This window comes from Prunus avium, chromosome 3, assembly GCF_965620075.1.
Source record: "Prunus avium chromosome 3, drPruAviu1.hap1.1, whole genome shotgun sequence".
Lineage (NCBI taxonomy): Eukaryota > Viridiplantae > Streptophyta > Magnoliopsida > Rosales > Rosaceae > Prunus > Prunus avium.
This window is the reverse complement of record NC_142286.1, coordinates 2447423-2467191: the sequence shown is the minus strand read 5'-3', so window position 1 is coordinate 2467191 and position 19769 is coordinate 2447423. Positions and strand designations below refer to the sequence as shown.

General features: G+C 44.8%; 3 protein-coding genes across 3 annotated transcripts; 2 read left to right on the top strand and 1 right to left on the bottom strand.

Annotated features, from left to right (window-relative positions):
- Nucleotides 1-2435: 2435 nt before the first annotated feature.
- LOC148295437 (uncharacterized) lies at nt 2436-4026 on the top strand. Its single transcript, XM_088250168.1, has 3 exons — nt 2436-2499; nt 2545-3956; nt 4016-4026. The coding sequence occupies exons 2-3, from the start codon at nt 3170-3172 to the stop codon at nt 4024-4026; spliced, it is 798 nt and encodes a 265-aa protein (XP_088106294.1). The 5' UTR covers nt 2436-2499; nt 2545-3169.
- Nucleotides 4027-4071: 45 nt separating this feature from the next.
- Nucleotides 4072-16776, top strand: LOC148295436 (uncharacterized). Its single transcript, XM_088250167.1, has 4 exons — nt 4072-4317; nt 4400-4881; nt 4952-5486; nt 16325-16776. Coding segments are annotated over exons 1-4 (1470 nt in total). The 5' UTR covers nt 4072-4316.
- A 289-nt stretch (nt 16777-17065) lies between these two features.
- On the bottom strand, nt 17066-19014 carry LOC110761635 (GDSL esterase/lipase 1-like). Its single transcript, XM_021964166.2, has 5 exons — nt 18759-19014; nt 18521-18642; nt 17751-17981; nt 17405-17657; nt 17066-17298 (listed from the first exon to the last, which is right to left on the bottom strand). The coding sequence occupies exons 1-5, from the start codon at nt 19012-19014 to the stop codon at nt 17066-17068; spliced, it is 1095 nt and encodes a 364-aa protein (XP_021819858.1).
- Nucleotides 19015-19769: the final 755 nt, after the last annotated feature.

Below are 19769 nucleotides of genomic sequence, written 5' to 3'. Positions count from 1 at the left end.
TTTGGATTAAAAAAAAAAAACATAGAAATTTAGAAAAACATGAAATTTGGAGGTCATAAATCCCAACTTTAAATTCTATATATCCGTTTGGATGAAGGAATTGCAAATTACATAAAATTCTAAAATGACAAAATTTAGATTTCCGTCATTCAATTTCTGGCAATTGAATATTTCAGTGTTTGGATTTATGTATGTCGAATTTTGTAAATGACAGAAATTGAAAATTTCAATGTTTTGGATAGCTCATGCAAATTGTAAATGACATAAATTAAATATTTCAAAAGAAAAAAAAAACTGATAACTGACATAGAAGGTATTCCTTACAGTATAAAATAACAAATCGTTTGATGAACTAAATAACTCAACTTAAACAAACAGAGTATATTAGCTAACCAAATCACTCTGCACGTGCAATAAACATCAGCAACATACTCTCTCTTTTTCTCAATTGGGTGCCTTCAACATCTGAAATTGTTTGTCATTTTCTATCAGCCAAGCACATGCTTTGAGTTGTTCATTTTCACTAAGACTTGGTACTGCTTGTACTTCAACATATACCTCTGCTGGATCAAGGTTCTTGGTATCAGCACGGATAAACTTTTCAAATGATAAAGTCATTCTAGTAATCGAATCAGCAATAACATCTTTGACATCACCTCTTTTCTTTGTAGGAAGAATATCATAAGAATTTGATCCACGATTTCTTCTCTTTTGACCATTTATTGAGGTTGGTGAAAAGTTTGGTGCTGTTTTTTTTATGTAAGTTTTGGCACATTGGAAAATATGAATTCCTGCACTATAGAAATTGTGAAATGACGCCTATTTTGGTGAAAATTAAACTCGAGAATTTGATGTCTCAATTTCCATGATTTTTTCCGCCCGTCATTTAATAAATTTTGCATTTAAGTTGTTGAAAAATATAAGTCCCACATCAGAAACTTGACTAAATAAAATACAATATATAATGAATAGTTCCACTACTAATATTACCGAGACCTTTTGTGATAAAACCCCACACCTACTGGGCTTTGTAGGTGGTTAAATTGGGGATAATATCGGTGTTGTTAGTAGTGGGCCGCTAGCCCGTCTCTCTGAATTTAACTTGGTATCAGAGTGGGTTGATTGATTGTGCCTGAATTACTAGGCCTTTACCCTTACCCCTTACCCCTTACCCCTTACCCCTTACCCAACATGTGGTGTTCACATGTTGGGCTTGAATGTTTACTCTTACCTAATACGTGGTGCTCATGTGTTGGACTTAAATGATTGACTTCGATGTAGATTTGGCTCCATGTGTGGCCCATTATGTGGTGGCCCCACGTGATTGAGCATGTTGAAGAATATAAGTCCCATATCGAAAACTTGACTAAATAAAATACAATATATAATGACTGGTTCCACCACTAATATCACCGAGCCCTTTTGTGATCAAACCCCACACCTATTGGGTTTTGTAGTTGGTTAAGTTGGGGACAATATCGGCATTGTTAATAGTGGGCCGATGGTCCGTCTCTCTGAATTTAATTGCCAAACAAGGGAATTGTCAATTTCTCCTCTTAAATTCCTGACTTTTATCTAAATTCCAAGTTGTTTTTCCTCATCCAAACGGAGGGTAAAATTTGTCATTTCTAAAATTCCAAGAGAGATTGAGTTTTAAAAAAATATAACTTTACAAAGAAATGTTAATTTCCGTATGTTGGCGCTAAATCTTGAATAGATAGAGATGAGTGCAACTTACAAGTGGGATGGACGATCAAGAGATCGATTGGGTGTTGGATGCCGATTCTTCCTGTCCTTGGATGCTGATCCTGAATAGAAGATAAGCGAAGCTCGTAAAGTCTATGGAACCGGTGTGGAACCAGCCTAAGACCCTCCGATGCTCGAGTAAGATTGTTTTTAAGAGCTCTTGCTGTTGACTATATAGTAGTATAAAAGTCAAGCTGAAAAGTCTTACCCCTGTATTGTAGTGGGAGGGGCATACTTATAGAGGGCATTTAGTATGCTCTTAGCGCTCATTTTCGATGTGGGACTCGTGGGAGGGCCCTATGAGGTTGACACGAGTCCTTAGATATTTCAGGCGGGTGCTTCGAGGTTGATTCTGCAGAATCGGTAGGGGATACCGATTGTAGGCTGTGTTGGGCCCTGTAATGATCTTTTGCTGCTTTGAGACAATATCATCAGTAGCCTATGCCGATTGTCCGAGGCCTTGGGTGCTTGGGCGAGTTTATGAGATCCACGTGTCGTTGTACGAGTGGAGGGTCAGATATGGTACAAACAGTAGTCCCCCAAGTTGCCGATTGAGAAGCTTCTCGGTTGGGAACTTGAATGTGTATTCGGCATTCTGACCCGGACACAATGGTCCCATAATTGCCGATGGTGGTATGTAGTCCCCCAAGTGCCCAACGGAGTGAGCTTGGATAGGAGACGGCATGATGTGCCGGTTGTTGCAAAGGGGCGAGTGAAAACTCATGAATATGCGGCTGCCGTTCGGCACGAGAGGTGAGTGAGAACTCATCAATGTGCGTCTGCCGTTCGGCACGAGAGGTGAGTGAGAACTCATCAATGTGCGCCTGCCGTTCGGCACGAGAGGTGAGTGAGAACTCATCAATGTGCGCCTGCCGTTGGTTAGTGGAGTTGTGCTCGAAGGTGGCTAGATCTGCCACGTTCGGGAAGTTGAAGCGTCTCCGAGGATTGGAAGCGTTGCAACTGACGTTTGGTCTCTCCCATGCATGCGTGACACGTGTCGGCATGGCTGTGAAGAGCCGCGTCGTTTCGTATCCCGATGCGTCGCTTCGCTTCCCGATGCTAAATCGGCCTTATAAATGTGAGGAGAAGACGAGAGTACAAATACTTGGAAATTTTGAGAGCAAAGAGAGCTTGTGAGAGGCGATTTCCGGCAACCGTGCTGAGGCTGAGCAGGCGATTTCCGGCAAGTTTGAACAAGGCGGAGGCGATTTCCGACGAACTTGAGCCACCGTGCAAACAAGGTATGTTGCCGTGTTTTCGTATTCCCATGGATCAAAGTGTTGAATTGCAAGAATTTATGTTTGAACAATGTATGAACAAGCATGAACACGCATGAACACGTATGAACGTAGTGTTTTTAGGAGGTAGAATAGGATTTGGATTCTAGCACAGCCCTTAGTGTACGTTCGTGTGTTGTTTGTAGATGTCAGATACCGAATCCGAGCGTAGGCGTAGTCCGAGGGCATACGAGGATGAGTCGTCCTCGGGGAGTTCTGCCGAAGAGAGTGGGAGTTCTGAATCTGCGAGCTCTTCGAGCTGTGAGATAGTGGAGGGGGCAGGAGGGCGTGCCGAGGCTGGGGGTACTTCAACGAGGGTGCCTGGGGGTGATGAGCCTTCGACCTCGGGTCGTGAGGCCGATGGGGGTGGTGTCTCTGTTGCCGTTCCCGGGGAAGGGGTGCTGAGGGTCGTCAGGGGTAGGCAACGGATCCCGATGGCGAAGCCCACGGAACCTGTGTTCGGAGTAGATGACTTAGAGCCGAACACACTGACCGAATCCGAGTTGGCGAAGATTCGGTCGGAGTACAACATTCCGGAATCGGTAGGGATGCGAATTCCGGAGCCCTTAGAGTCGCTAAGTGACAATGACAAGGGGGTGGTCTTCTTCACAGATGTGTTTAAGCATGGCCTTCGGCTGCCGTTAAAGCATTCGGTGCAGAAGATCCTGGCGGCGATCGGTTATGCGCCAGGGCAGTATAACCCAAATTTTTGGATTACGCTGCTCGGGACGATCACGGCGTTCAGCTTGGCCGGTGAGGGGGAGCCAAGCTACGAACAGTTCGCCCAGCTGTACAGTGTGACGAGGGCGAAGAGTGCCGATCATGGAGGGTGGGTTCAGTCCAACTGTCTCTCGGCAGGGCAGCGTGGGCACTTTGTGGTGGGGGTGCCGAGCTCTCAAAAGACGTGGCGCAAGCGTCGAGTGATTGTCTCCGGTGATTGGGAATCGGCACCCGGAGTTATCGTTGAGAGGAGGATTCCTACGTCCTTCCAGACAGTCGGTAGGGTAGAACCTGCCGTTCGGCAGGGTTAATAGTGTTGTTGTTTTTTTTTTTTTTTTTTTTTTTTTTTTTGGGGTACTGACCGTTGGTATTTTGGTTTCAGTGTCCTTGAAACGGCCGGCCGCACCGATCAGAGAGATTGAAGCAATCGAGAGGGTGAGAGCGAAGATTGCCGAAGAAGATCGGTTTTGTAAGGAGCTGCTCTACTTCCGGAATCTGTTCAAGGCAGGCCTGATCGGTAGGGCCGAACACGATCGGAGGGTGAAGGAGGAAGAGGAAGAAGAAAAAAGGCAAAGTAAGAGATGCCGTTCGGCAGGGTCGGTGTTTTTTCTATGCTGCCGTTTCCTTTTTGACTTCGTGCTTTTCCTGTTTTGCAGTGGCAGGAGGGAGGCCTATGAGCGAGGCGACGAGGAGGCGTCTGGAGGGGCAAGGGGCGCCAAAGACGAAGAAGGTTCAGTCCCCCGGGCCGAAGAAGAGAAAGACGGCAGGGCCAGCGGGAGGGACGTCGGCTGATGAGCAGACGGTGGCTGACCGCCGGAGGGAGAAGAGGGCGGCGGAGGCAGAGGTCGTTCGGGAGGCCCACCTCCAAATGACGGGCAAACGGCAGATCGAGGGTCCCATCGATGTGACGCCGTTGCCGAAACGGCCAAGGGGCCCGAACGAGGGGACATCGGTGTTGATCCCTGATGATGAGGTGGAGGGAGAGGAGGGACCGGTTAACATCGCGTGTCCTCGGAAGGCTGTGCCGTTCATCAACTGTATGATTGACGGTGCTCAGATGGAGCTGGCTGAGCTGGAGCAACTGTCAACGAAGACGTTGCGTGAACAAACCGGTCGGGCCTTCCGTCTCCAAGCAGCGGTAAGTGTAGGATTTGTAGCTTAAGGATACTTTGATTCGGCATGTATTAATGTGTCCGTTGGTGTGGCAGGCTAATATGGACATGTGGCTCTGCGCGAAGCGAGCTGTGAATGCTGCCGAACGGTACCAAAAGAGATTTGAAGAGGGCCGTTCGAAGATCGCTGATGCCGGAAAGATGCTGCAAGAGGCGGACCAGCGTGCCGAGGAGAATGCGGCGAAAATTGCTGAGCTGGCGTCGAAGCTGGCGGCGACCGAGCTGGACGTGATGGCTGCCCATGAGGCGAAGGCAGCGGTAGAGGTGGCGATGGATGCGGCCGAGCGGTCGCATGCCAGGGAGCTAGTAGAGGAGAAGGCGAAGGCCGTTGCGGACTACCGATCGTCAGAGGAGTTTACACGTTTGGTGGATAGAGAGGTCATGGAGCAATGTGACGACTTTCTCTATCGAGTCAAACGGTATAATGCTGACAAGAAGCTGAACCTGAACTTCCTCCGGGATCCACCACCGCTGCCGGAAGGGGTGACCGAAGAGATGGTGGAGGCCTACAAGGGCGAGGATGCCGAATCCGAGGAAACCGACGACACCGATTCAAGCAGTGGGGAGGAAGGTCATCCCGGGCCGAGGGCTGCCGTTACGTCTACTGCCGAGCCGTCGACTGATCCTGTGCCTGCGTCAGCTGATGTTGATGTTGTAGCGACCGAAGCCGATCCACCCACCTCGTAGACTTTTTGTTTGTAACATTTTTTAGCGTGCCGAACGGCGTATTGTAAAGACAGATGGCCCTTCTGTGGCCCCTTATTTATCAATGTTCAGTTTGTTTCGGGTTAATGTGCCATGTCCCTTAATTCTGTATGTGCGCATGTCGTATGTAGAGTATGTTTGACATAGTATTGCTGAATGGTAGTGCCGTATGTATAGAATAGGGAGTTCCAAATTAAACCGATTACAAAAGTTGATGACCGAAGGTGACGACCGAAGGTATGATACAGAGGTGATGACCGAAGGGGCGTTCACTTGTAGTAATATTTGAGATGTTCTATATTCCAAGGGTGGCCGAGGGTTTGACCATCGGTACCACGCAAACGGTAAGTGCCTGGGCGGCAGATGGTGACAACTTCGTAAGGACCTTCCCAAGATGGACCAAGGGTGCCGTCGTTGGAGTCCTTGGTGGCGAGGGAGATTTTGCGTAGTACCCAGTCCCCTACTTTAAACGATCGGCGTCTGACGCGCGAGTCGTAGTAGCGGGAAGTCCGTTGTTTGTAGGCGGCATTCCGAAGCTGAGCCTGGGAACGGTGTTCCTCAATGAGGTCCAGGTTGAGAGTGAGCTGGGCTTCGTTTTGCTCTGGCTCGTAAGATGCCGTTCGGCACGATGGTGCGTTGATCTCGACTGGAACAACGGCTTCGGAACCGAAGGCAAGGGAAAATGGCGTCTCGCCAGTCGACCGTCGATAGGAGGTATTAATGGCCCATAGCGCTTCCGGAAGGAGATCGGGCCAAGCTCCTTTAGCTGTCCCAAGCTTTTTCTTCAGCGTCTTCTTGATGATCTTGTTGATTGCTTCGACTTGGCCGTTCGACTGCGGATGTGCTGGGGAGGCGAAGAACAGGTTGATGCCAAATCGGTGGCATAGGTGCCGGAACTGAGAGGAGTCGAATTGTTTTCCGTTGTCGGTGATTATTGCGTTCGGGAGGCCGAATCGACAAATGATATTCTTCCATACGAAATGTTCAACCCTGGCTGCAGTGATTGTTGCCAAAGCTTCGGCTTCGGTCCACTTGGTAAAGTAGTCGACGGCGACGATGGCGAATTTGACCTGTCCCTTGCCCTGGGGCATAGGGCCGATGAGGTCTAAATCCCATTGGGCAAAGGGCCATGGGCTAACAATCGGAGAGAGTGGTTCGGCAGGCAGCTTTGGAACGGAGCCGAAACGCTGGCATTGATCGCACTTCTGGACCAGGGTGGTGGCATCGGCATGGAGAGTCGGCCAGTAGTACCCTTGCCGAATGGTCTTGAAAGCCAATGATCTAGCCCCAGAATGGTCCCCACAGGCCCCCTCGTGAATCTCTCGTAGGACGTAGTTTCCCTGCTGCGGGGTCATGCACCGAAGCAATGGTAAGGAGTGACCACGCCTATAGAGAATCTGATTCAGAAGGAGGTATCGTGCCGATCGGCGGCGGATAGTCGTTGCTTCAGGTTTGGGGCCAGGCAACGTGCCGTTGGCGAGGTAGGCGTGGATAGGATCCATCCAACTTGGATCCTGCCGAACGGCATGTACTTCGAGGTCGGTGGTACTGCGCCGAGTGAGGACCTCGATCGGCACACGGCGCCCTATGTTGTCGTCGATCGCTGATGCAAGGCGTGATAGAGCATCGGCGTGGCTGTTCTCGGATCTGGGGATCTGTTGAACTTGGTACGCAGTGAAGTGGTGCAGCAATCGGCGAGCGTGTGTCAAGTAGGCAACCATCGAAGTGTCCTTGGCTTCAAATTCAGTCAGTATCTGGTTCACGACAAGTTGTGAGTCGCTACAGATCCTGAGTTGCTGAGCGCCCATTTCTTTAGCGAGCCGAAGGCCGGCCAACAGAGCTTCATATTCGGCTTCGTTGTTGGAAGTCCGGAATTGGAATCGGATGGCATATTCGATGGTTGTCTGGTCAGGGGCCTTGAGTACCAAGCCGGCTCCGCTGCCCTGTCGGTTGGACGAACCGTCCACGTAGAGAGTCCAAAGTGGAATTGACGGATTAAAGATTCCTTCGGTCGGGTGGGCGACTGGTACCGTCGAAGATGAATCGGATGCGGCGTCCTTCGAAACTGGCCCCTCGGACGCGGTTAACTCAGAGATGAAATCGGCTACAGCCTGTCCCTTCTCGGCAGGACGAGGGTGGTAGCGGATGTCGAATTCGCCGAGCTCGATGGCCCATTTGACTAGCCGACCGGATGTCTCCGGTCTCTGGAGTATCTGGCGCAGAGGCAGATTGGTGAGGACGGTAACACTGTGAGCCTGAAAGTATGGCCGAAGCTTGCGTGCTGAAAGGACGAGAGCGTAGGCGAGTTTTTCGAGCTCGGGGTACCGAATCTCAGCGTCTTGCAAAGCATGGCTAATGTAGAAAATGGGGAGTTCGATGCCGTTCGGCTTGCGAATGAGCACAGAGCTAAGTGCCGTTGCCGAAACCGAGAGGTAGAGGATGAGTTCTTCGCCGGGGAGAGGAGTGGATAATAGGGGTGCTCTGCTCATGTAGGCCTTAAGATCTTGGAAGGCGCGATCGCATTCGGCAGTCCAGACAATCTGCCGTTTGCTTCCTTTGAGGGCTTTGAAGAATGGAGCGCACCGATCGGTAGCCTTGGAGATGAACCGGGCTAGAGCGGCGACACGCCCAGTCAGACTCTGAATGTCCTTTTGTGTCTTCGGGACCTGCATGTCGAGTAATGCCTTGATTTTTTCAGGGTTGGCCTCGATTCCTCGTTGGCTGATCATGAAGCCGAGAAATTTGCCCGAGGAAACGCCGAAGGCACACTTGCTCGGGTTGAGGCGCATGTTGTACTTTTTTAAGACGCCGAACATGAGCGAAAGGTTGTGGAGATGAGAATCGGCCGTTCTGCTCTTGACCAGCATATCGTCCACATAGACTTCCATCGAGGTGCCAATGAGGTCGGAAAAAATTTTGTTGACCAATCGCTGGTATGTCGCCCCAGCGTTCTTCAGGCCGAACGGCATGACGTTGTAGCAGTAAAGTCCCTTGTCGGTGATGAATGCCGTGTGTTCGCGATCGGTAGGGCTCATGAATATTTGGTTGTAGCCTGAGTATGCATCCATGAAGCTGAGAAGTTCATGGCCTGCCGTGGCATCCACCATCTGATCGATCCGTGGCAGAGGAAAGCTGTCCTTTGGGCAAGCCTTGTTTAAATCGGTATAGTCTTGACACATTCTCCAGGCGCCGTTTGATTTTTTGACTAAAATCGAATTTGCCAGCCAAATTGGGTAGGTTACTTCGTGGATGAAGCCGATGGTCTTCAGTTTGTCTACTTCGAGCCTCATTGCCTCATACCGTTCGGCATCGTAGGCCCGCCGTTTCTGCCTGATGGGTTTGAAAGTGGAGCAGATGCTGAGCTTGTGGCTGATGACACTCGGGGCGATGCCGGGCATATCGTCGTATGACCAGGCGAAGACTTCTGCATTGGTTTGCAGGAAGGTGATAAAATCGGCCCTGAGTGCCGGACTCAAGGTTGTACCGATTCGAACTTGTCTGTCCGGTTGTGCTTCGGAGAGGGTGACTGGTTCTAAATCTTCGGCGGGTTGCGCTTGCGGGGTTACAGTCTCATCTCGGGGGTCATCTGGTTTGTCCGTCCCCCTGCCGTTCGGTACGCCCAAGCTGGTGGCGACCGAGTATGTTTCGCGAAGCGCAGCCCTTGCCGATTCCTTGGTTGCCGAAACGTAACACGTCCGTGCACTCAATTGGTCCCCTCGCACTTGGCCGACGCCAGCGTGTGTGGGGAACTTGAGGAGGAGCATGTGTGGTGACAGCATGGCCTTCATTTTTGTGAGCGCCGTCCTGCCGATGATAGCGTTGTATGCCGTTGGGCAGTCGACCACTAGAAAATGGGTGTAGAGGACCGTTCGTCTGGGGATGGTACCGACAGCGAACGGGAGCTGGACACTGCCGATTGGTTCAACCACGTCGCCAGAGAAGCTCAGGAGAGGGGTGATATCCTTGTTCAGATGCCGAGGGTCCACGCCGAGGGCGTTGAAAGCGTCGGCGAATAGCACGTTGACCGAACTGCCGGTGTCGATGAGGATTCGGCCTACGTCGAAATCCGATATATCAGCCCGTATGATCATAGGATCAGAGTGGGGGAAGATGATGCCTCGCTCTTCTTCTTCAGAAAAGGTGATAGGTTCCCAACCGTTGCGTTGAATTTTGTCATTGCGTCCTCCCGCCACGCTGAGGATTTGTGGATGCCGTACGGCACGAACGTAGTTTTTAACGGATCGGTTGCTGGCTTCGGCAATAGGCGCCCCTCCACTGATCATATTGATCTGCCGATTCAATGAGTTATCCGTTGCTGGCTTGGTGTTTAAATACTGATCCAGCTTTCCGTCATTGATGAGGCGTTCAACGATTTTGCGCAGCGCGATGCATGATTCCGTATCATGGCCGTTGTATTGGTGGTACCGGCAGAAGACACCGGTGTCTTTTTCGCTCTGGCGAGGGAGTTTCCGATTGTTCGGCTTCGGTATCATATCCCCTTCGGTTAGGAGAACTTGCTCATAAGTGGTGTTGAGCAAAGTGAAGATTTCGTCTGGCCGATTCCCCTTGTGGTTGCCCTTCTTGTTGTTGTCCTGCCGTTCCCGGAAGTTGTCCTTCCGCTTGTTTCGCTGAGTGGAAAAAGCAGGGACAGGGGGTGCCGTTCGGTAGGGGGCCTGGTTTGCCGATCGGTCGACCGGGAATCGGTCGTAGTTCTGCGTTGGAGGCTGATCGGTCAACGCCGTTTTGTTTATTGGGGTCGAAGCCGATCCCTTGGAGTTGAAATGCTCAGCCTTGGCGTGGATAGCCGCCTGTTTCATTAATTCGGAGTAGGTGGTCCAGTTGCTGCTGTGGACCAAATAACGAAACTGAGACGACCGAAGGCCGCTTTTGAAGGCACCGAAGGCCGCCCTGTCGTCAGTTTCCGGACATCTGGAGTACTCATGGCTGAACCTAGCCGCATATTCCCTCAACGGCTCATCGTCTTGCTGCCGAACGGTATATAGATCATCGGCGGAATATAGGCGATCGGTCTGAATCATAAAATGGTTGAGGAAGGTTTGCTTCAACTGATTGAAATTGTCGACCGTGTCTGGCTCCATCCGATAGAACCAATTCAGAGCGGCTCCGGTCAGGGTGGAGGGGAATAGCAAACATTGGCCTTCGTCCGTCAGTCCTTTGCAACCCAGAGCTGATTGGAAGGTATGAATGTGGGTAACGGGATCTTCGACCCCCGAATAAAACGATATGCGGAGTGCTTGGACCTCCTTCTCGTGTCTGAATGTCCGGATTCGATTGGTGAACGGCCCTGGCTGTACCGTTCCCCATGTTGGTGTCCGAGCCTGGTCTTGTTCCTTCTCGATGCGAGTCATCTTCTGTAGGAGGAGACGAATAGTCGGATCGGTAGATGGAAGATCGTCACCAAAGGGTTCGATCGCTCGGTTCCCTGTGCGTTGGTCAGTATTGTGACCTCGCCTTCCTTGGTCTGCCGTTCGGCTGGGGCTTCTCTCGTAATTTCCTTTTCGCCGATCGTTGTCTTGGTTTGATCGGTGGCTGTGGCGTCGTGCAGAGGGCCCTGCCGATGAGATTGTGGTTCCTGGGGATGTTGGAACATAATCTGATTCGTCCGTCTCTTCCAGGCCGATCGCGCCGTACCTCTGGCGTAAGGGGGATTTTGGTCCAAGTACCTCCAGGCGTGGATCGTCTAGCTTCGCCCGGACCTGGATGGGCGATGACTGCCGTTCCCTGCGCCGATCGTTGATCCTCTCGCGGCAATCAGAATAAACGCGATATTCGGGATGGCGTTCCTTCGGAGTGGGCACGAACAGTCTTCGGGAGACAGTTGGTCCGTTCGCGGCCTGCTGCTTCCCTCTATCCTGGAAAGTGGGCTTTCGTACGCTTTTAAACGATTTCTCCTGCCGAAGCTGTGTGGCTGGTTCCCGATCGTTCTGCAACTGGGCGGAGAGTGTTTGTTGTTGATGCAGTTGCCTCTGGGTGTCATCCAGTTTGGAGGCGAGAACATTGTTGTGCTCCTGCATTCTTGCCATATCCTGCTGTAGGGTCTCCATCCGAGCCTCCAGGGTGGTCGGTCGAGCAGGTGTCTGAAGCAAGGGAGTTGGATTCGGCTCGCCAACGAGGCCGAGGATGGGGCCATCGGTAGGGAGGGCCGAAGATGGATTCATTTTTTGGTCTCAGAGTTCTTTGTTTTGAGATATGGGTTGATCGATAAGCGATTCCCACAGACGGCGCCAATCTGTTGGCGCTAAATCTTGAATAGATAGAGATGAGTGCAACTTACAAGTGGGATGGACGATCAAGAGATCGATTGGGTGTTGGATGCCGATTCTTCCTGTCCTTGGATGCTGATCCTGAATAGAAGATAAGCGAAGCTCGTAAAGTCTATGGAACCGGTGTGGAACCAGCCTAAGACCCTCCGATGCTCGAGTAAGATTGTTTTTAAGAGCTCTTGCTGTTGACTATATAGTAGTATAAAAGTCAAGCTGAAAAGTCTTACCCCTGTATTGTAGTGGGAGGGGCATACTTATAGAGGGCATTTAGTATGCTCTTAGCGCTCATTTTCGATGTGGGACTCGTGGGAGGGCCCTATGAGGTTGACACGAGTCCTTAGATATTTCAGGCGGGTGCTTCGAGGTTGATTCTGCAGAATCGGTAGGGGATACCGATTGTAGGCTGTGTTGGGCCCTGTAATGATCTTTTGCTGCTTTGAGACAATATCATCAGTAGCCTATGCCGATTGTCCGAGGCCTTGGGTGCTTGGGCGAGTTTATGAGATCCACGTGTCGTTGTACGAGTGGAGGGTCAGATATGGTACAAACACCGTATTTTAAATCTGTTACCCAAACAAGAAACTTAACACATTCTAGAACATTAATTTCCATCATTTATAAAATCCTTTTTATTTTTAAATTTCCTCATCCAAACGCACCATAACATTTAACTTATTTTCTTTCAACTACTTGCTGCATCTCCGTCACCATCACTCCCACCCTCACCGACCTAAATCAATGTTGTTTAGAAATGCTAATCATTCATTACATTTGGCAAAGCAAGATTATTAATACTAATCAGCGGTTGAAACACATGTTAAACATTGTGATGAGATCCACAACCACGTGGGGCTAATCATGTTTACACAATTGCAGGTGCAAAACACAATTTAAATACTACTTTTAAGCTTGAGGCCCCATTAAACATAGGGAACATAAAACTCCACCTCTGTTTAGGCGTGGCACAGGCTGTCAAAATATCTCATTGGAGTTTGAAGAAAGGTAAAGAAGAGAGAAGATTTGGCTGAATTCATCAATGATTTGATTTGTGTATGAAATACATTATATGCAGGATGTAACTATAGGAAGTTTTACATATGGTTAGAGAATAAACCTTACAGCAGTCAACTATTACAAAAGAGGAAAGTACATCTGCTCAAAAAAATGAGCAAAGTTCATGATTTTATTTAATGCGTATAAATGAACTAATGCTAAATGCAAATGTTAGTTTTGGAATTCTTAGAATTAGCTTTCCTTGCTAAATATAATGAACAATTTCATGTAATTTCTCTTAGCTCATCTTCAAAAATTAGGACTTAGGTATTTGCTACTGGGGAAGTTGAGTATATACATTGAACAGCTTATGTGGCTACAAAACCAATGTAATTTATATGCATTCATTTACAATGGACATCAACAAGAAAATTAGCATCTGCATCAAAATACTTTGTCTAGATGAATAGTCATATAAGTCAAATATTTTCAGAACCAGATTTTTAATCAAGGCACATGATTTTGCTTTTTATAAGTCCAAACATTGTCTACCAAGTGTCCTTTTGACCTGCACTACTAGAAAAACAGCCATTACCCACTGATTATCTAGATACAAATACATAAAAGTAGTTTTTGATTTATTTTTGGAAACTAATTCTCCCATTATGCCTATTAATGATATTTGGGATAGATTTTGGTGTGTAATAGAAATAAAGTGATTTTCATTTTTTTCCCTTCATATTTGGGCCTTTTATCAGTCCCAATTTGTCAAACAAGCTCGGCTCCACTCACAAATCAGCCAAGCTTTGGCTGGCTTCCCTTTTTTTGTTTTGCAAACTGGCTTCCTTCCTCTTCACTCAGCTGCCTTGGCGTTTTGCCTTCAATTGGATACTGACTTCTTTTTCTAGTCTCTTCCATTTATAAACTCTTTTCCTACAGAAACTAATGTTTAACCGTGAAACAACATATTAGAACTTTAAAAAAACCTTATTGGCTGCATAAGTACTATTTCCAGCTGATTTCAAAATACGAAATTTCAAATAGGCGGGAGAATGTCTCTATAAAACCCAAGAACCTTTAGTTTGATATGAACATGCATGAACCAGCTCCTCTACAAGATATTTTTTTCTTCTTGTTGGTCGGTCTTTATGAAAGATCTATGTTTCAATTTCTTTCTAGTTCTACACAAGGTGTTTTAAAAAGTGGGTGACATTCTTTGCATGCAAAAATACTATACTTTACCTACATTCCAGATGGTTTGATTGTTCTTTCTATAAATTCTTCAATGTTTTTTTCTTTGTCTGAGGAGGGGGGTGATGTTAGATGATGATGGATGGAATTGGGGTCATGACATTGAATCTTTTTGGCTATTTTCTTCCAAAATCTCTTCTTTTTCTTTGGGTTATCCCATCTTTCTCTCTATATATCTATCCCCTGTCCTGCACAATGAAAGAAAACATATGCTTTTTCTTTTGTAGGGAAAGACAAGACTAGATGAGGATCAAGCATCAAATATAGAGTGACTTGGATATGTTTTTGTTGTCGACTTTTGAAACTGTTCATTGGACTATTCTCTTGAGTAGGCTAGATGAGAAGACCATCAATCTACAAAATAAAATAGTTGGAACAGAGCAGACGAGAACCAGCTCCTCCAGCCTCCACAATAGAACGTGCCAGAGTTTTCCAGTTGATCAAACCTTGAGGAATTAAATATAGTACAATAAGTTAACCAGCCCCACAAATTGTATTTCACAATTACAGATTATTAAATAAAAATCAATATTCAAAGTGCATATTAATTTCAAGTTTTCAAAGTAATGGGACTGATGGCATACTGATATGAGATGATGCATATTGATCTGTATTGGTTCATCAGTACACAATTGCATACTGATATATCATGATGCGTCTCTGATAAGGTAGACACCATTTCAAATAAAAATCGAAATTGATGGCTTTAAGTGTATTACATAAATGATAGGGTGTTATTAAATGGGTACTCATACAATGGGGGCTGATATTGAACCAACATGAACTGATATATTTTTGCGTTTCTAAGGGAGAAGATACTAAAACTCAGATCTGTCTTATTTGAAGAGTACACAATTGCAAACTGATATGTCATGATTAGTGCCTAATATAATAGACACCATTCCAAATATCAGATCCCAAGCTTGAAGCCATTGAACATGGCTTGGCTTAACTCAAAGGGCTTGTATCTTAAAAGGTATTTATTTAATGGAAAATAGGAAAGGACTGACTCAATAAATGGTACCCAAAAAACAATAGCAACCCCAAACTAGGATACTGATTTAAAAATAGTGGCTGCATAGTCTCTATTAGTTAATGGAGACAATTTATTGTCTCAAAACTTAACTTAGGGGACAAATTTGGATCAGTACATAGTGTGTGTTTTTTTAGTAGTGCTGCCAAATTTTACCCAAAAAGTTGGGACTACTTTGGACTTACTAACTCTCTCATTTTACATTTTCCACATGAGTTTTTAGAGAGAGAGAGAGAGTTCTACTAAGAGATTGAGTAGAAATAAGGTTTTGATTTTTGGGAGAAGAGTTCATGGATTCTTGGTTTTTTTTTTTTTTTTTTTTGGGATTTCATTGAAAAATTACTTATCAACCTTTTGTTTAGTGATATGAAGTTTTAATCTCTCATCACTTTCATCTGCACCATTGGAAAACTTGATTTTCTCTTTGGTTTGTCTAAGAATGTTCATGGCATGGAAATGAGATCTTCAAATAGCATTTGAAATATTCTTCTCTCTTTGAAATCTACTTCACCCACTAAGAAATTTTGAGAGTAAAACTTTTATTCTGCATTCTATACTTCGTGAGGTCAAGATTTTCGAAATGAGATTTTCATATTGTTTTTTAAATCTGCATCTAGGATTTTGTTCAAACACTTCATCATTCTAGTCTACATTAGATTCTTGGTTGATTCAGTTTCTTGAAGGAATTGATCATTTTTATTTCATTGTTTCTTTAAAGTGTGCAATCCGTTTATTTGTTGGCTCTCCTTCCACCACACATTTAGTACATTCAATACTAAGGCTGCACCTTTTGAGACCTTGCTTGACATATCAGTTGTTGGCTCTCTTTCCCCAATAGCTTAAGCTTAATTTTGAATTAGTCGTGCTATCAAAGTTTTTTTTTTTTTTTGGTAATTACTATGAGGTGTCCGAGCCAGCTTGCGCGCACCTTGATTAATCCCCACTCGCGGAACTAAACCTGCCGCTGGCCACTAGGTGTTGCAACTGCTAATTCACATTGTAAGAACTCGTGAAATTGACAATATAAGGTGAAAGAGAAAAAAAAATGTAATATTTTAAAGAATATAAAGTCTCACTTGACTATATAAATTACAATATATAATAAATAATTTTACTACTAATAGTGAAAATGCTCTGCCTCAGGAACTATTGGTGCTGGGGGAGTCATCAGAAACTCAAACGGAGATTGGACTGCTGGTTTTGCAATAAACTTAGGAACAGGCCAGGTGTTAGAAGCGGAACTGTGGGGGCTCTTCTTTGGCATTAAATTGGCTCTACAGAAAAGACTCTCTCATCTCACCATTGAGATGGACTCCTCTGTTGCTGTTAATCTATTGAAGAAATCTGACTTCCCTCAGGATAACCCCCTTGCTGGTTTACTTTCTGGTTGTCTTAGCCTCATGAGGCAGATTGGGAATATTGAACTCAACCACATCTATAGGGAACAAAACTCTGTCGCTGATGGACTGGCAAACTGGAGCTATAACTTGGACTTAGACTACTGCGAACTGGACGAGCCCCCTGCTTGGATCACTCCAGCTGTACTTGATGACTTGTTAGGTGTCTGTAAGATGCGTCTAGTTTCTATTTTGTAATTGCTTCTGCTTTGGGGGCTTGTCCCCACCCAGCTTACCAAAAAAAAAAAAAAAAATGCTCGATATATTTATATATTTTCATCCAAGGGTATAAAGTTTTTTATTTATTAAGTGGAATTCCATATTCTCAATACTCACAAATGGCACACTTTAACATTTCTTATTGTACCTGTCACACAATTTAAAATAAAAACGACAAATATCCGTGACATGGATTTTTAAAAAAAAGTACAAATAATTTGCTTATTGTCCATCGGATCATCTGCCTTTACTATAATCTTACTTAGCTCTAATTTTCAAATAGACCTTTCAGATTGTAAGGCGTAGTGATGGAATTTCCACTCCATATTTCCTTGGCAAACTGTTCGTAGACCCTGTCGGTTGGATGAGCAGAGTCATAGTAGACATATTCACTAACATTTTTGCATAAATTATACTCTTTGGCAATTCTCATTCCTCCACAGTTATAAATTCCTCCATATACACCACTTCCACAGCATGCCGCCTCCCCTTCCACGAAACCTTATAATTTTCCAACATTTTATCATGGTCGGTTAAATAATTAGTACTTAATTAAAGAACGACATCAAAATTAAGAAAGCAAAGCGTATATGGATAGAATTAATACCATATTTAGAAGGATGATTCATTCTTTGTGTCAGAAACTCATTAAAATCGGAGACTGAGAATCTGAATCCGTTGAGTTTTTTCTCTAGCTTTTTTAGGACTTTGAGAAGTGATTTGTTGTGTAGTTTCACATATGGTGTAAATGCATCATAGCAAGCACCTTCTTCCGGATTAAGTGCTCTTGCGTATGGAAGACATGCAATAGGCCAGAGGTTAAGCAACGCAAAATTTCTTCCTCCTTTCTCATAGATTCCCTAACACAAGACACGTCGAAATTAATGTTAATTAGTAATTAATATGCATAAAGAGGATTATCATTTTTGTCTTTTCAAGAGCTAAGAATTTACTTCGACCACTGTAGTTATGTTGCCTATCACCAGGTCTACATATTCCTGATGAGAGTAGTTTCCAAGCACACTTGGGTCTGTGTCGAACGGGTAAAGATAATCGTTGCTTCCGATACTAAAGAAGTAAACAGCTCTTGATAGCAGAGATTTGGCTTCTTCATTTCCTAGTTTCTTCCTCAATGACTTAGTGACGTTCTTGAAATTTGACAGTTGAGTTTGAAGGCCTATCGTCTGAAACAAGGTTATTTCCATCATAAAGAGAAATTAATAGTTTATGTAAACCTAATAAGTAACCATTTTCATAAGGACACAGGAGATCATATAAGTTTTCAAGAAGTTATTACAACATTAGTGAATGTGCTCGGTAGACTGATGTATCAATTAGGAATGGTCATAAGTCATAACTGTGACCCTAAATACTAAACTCGAATCGCTTAATTATTCGGGTCATTCAAATTTAGACCCTTCCCATTTAAATAACCCCAAGCTCAATAATTGAGGGAACCAAAAATTAATACACCCCATAACACGTAAAATTGTAATAAGTAGGGGAATTTTTGGATTTGAAAAGTATAATAAATACGATATTAAGCTAGATTAGGTAATTTGCTGATGCGAATTCTAGTCATCGGGCTTTAGTTATACAAAAATAAGATGATGGGCTGCAACTAAGAAAAAAAATTAGTTTAAATGGGAAAAGCCAAATTTACTAAAGCTCGTAAACCTGGAAAACCTGTCTTTTCAACGTTTTTAACTTAAGATGCACGTACCACGCCTTGGCGAGTTTGAACCATAGCACCAGCTCCAGCAGATGCAAAGTTGACACCATATGAAAATTCATGATTGTCAGGCTGTAGATATGGTGGAATCAATGGCAACTTCGCATACTTAGCTGCAACAATAGAATTATGTCTAGTCATAATTCAGATATATTTATAAAAATATAAAAGAAAATTTATTTTTTTTAAAACATTCATGTCATATTTCTAATATATATATACTATGTACCAATAAAGTCTGGAACTTGACGACCATCAGAAAATCTCCCAGTTGGGTAATTAAAGAAGGTTTCACCATATGGCAAATAATTTGCCCGCCAACTAGTGTTAAAGTAGTTATTATTTCCAACCTCAAAGACTGAATCCCCAAATATGAAAAGGGGTGCATGTGTTTTTGGCAACACAGGATGGCCATGGGTTTGGGTTGTGACAAGAAGGCTTGTACATGCAAAGACGAAGATTTGGATATAGCTTATATTTTCCATATCTGTCTATTACTTAATTGCACCTTCACCTCATCGAACTTCAGTTGATATTTATAGGGGCATTTGAAGGAGAAAGACTTTTATGAAATGGGTCCGTGTAATAACGTTATAACATGCATAATAACACTTTCACGTGATATAACATTATTAATCGAGAATAACAAAACAATATTATCCTCATTGCAACTAAGAGCCAGTGCATAAATCAAAATGCGCCGAACAAAACAAGTACACAATTATACCTCCCTGTAAAAAAAAATTAAACGTTCATATTGTCGTCGTTTTCTGTAAGGAATAATATACACAAACAAACAAATATTTTACATTAAACTATGAAACAATAACCACCTGGTGGAATGCATGGCTAATTAAATACTGTGATGAGATCCATAGCCACGTGGTTGAGAGAACCAAAAATAATAAAAATTTGGCCAAACAAGAGAATAAATCCTAAATAAGTTTACACTTTTTGCAATTGCCAAACACATGGCTAATAAACTATGAAATTAAAATCCACAACTGTTTAGGCACGGTAGCTGTCACAAATGTCGATTGGGTTTGATGTGGGAATTGTGAGGACTAGTTAATGCTATTTTAGGATTGATTATAATAATTCAGATTTGATTCAAAGAGTTTTTCTTTTAAATTGCATTCCATGTGTTTTATTTAGCTTATGTCCTTCATATTCTTTTAAGATTGGGTTTTTATCACAAAACATCTTTAAGGTTCACGAAATTATCAGGTTTCATCCTTTT

Bases quoted from the DNA above. Each gene is read 5' to 3' on its own strand.
- LOC148295436 (XM_088250167.1), top strand. The intron at 4,882-4,951 runs GTAAGTGTAGGA...TTGGTGTGGCAG, and splicing joins CCTTCCGTCTCCAAGCAGCG to GCTAATATGGACATGTGGCT. The intron at 5,487-16,324 runs GTCATCCCGGGC...GCTCTGCCTCAG, and splicing joins TTCAAGCAGTGGGGAGGAAG to GAACTATTGGTGCTGGGGGA.
- LOC110761635 (XM_021964166.2), bottom strand. From the start codon at position 19,014: ATGGAAAATATAAGCTATATCCAAATCTTCGTCTTTGCATGTACAAGC. The intron at 18,643-18,758 runs GTACATAGTATA...CTATTGTTGCAG, and splicing joins TCAAGTTCCAGACTTTATTG to CTAAGTATGCGAAGTTGCCA. The intron at 17,658-17,750 runs GTAAATTCTTAG...GTCTTGTGTTAG, and splicing joins ACATAACTACAGTGGTCGAA to GGAATCTATGAGAAAGGAGG.
- LOC148295437 (XM_088250168.1), top strand. From the start codon at position 3,170: ATGTCAGATACCGAATCCGAGCGTAGGCGTAGTCCGAGGGCATACGAG.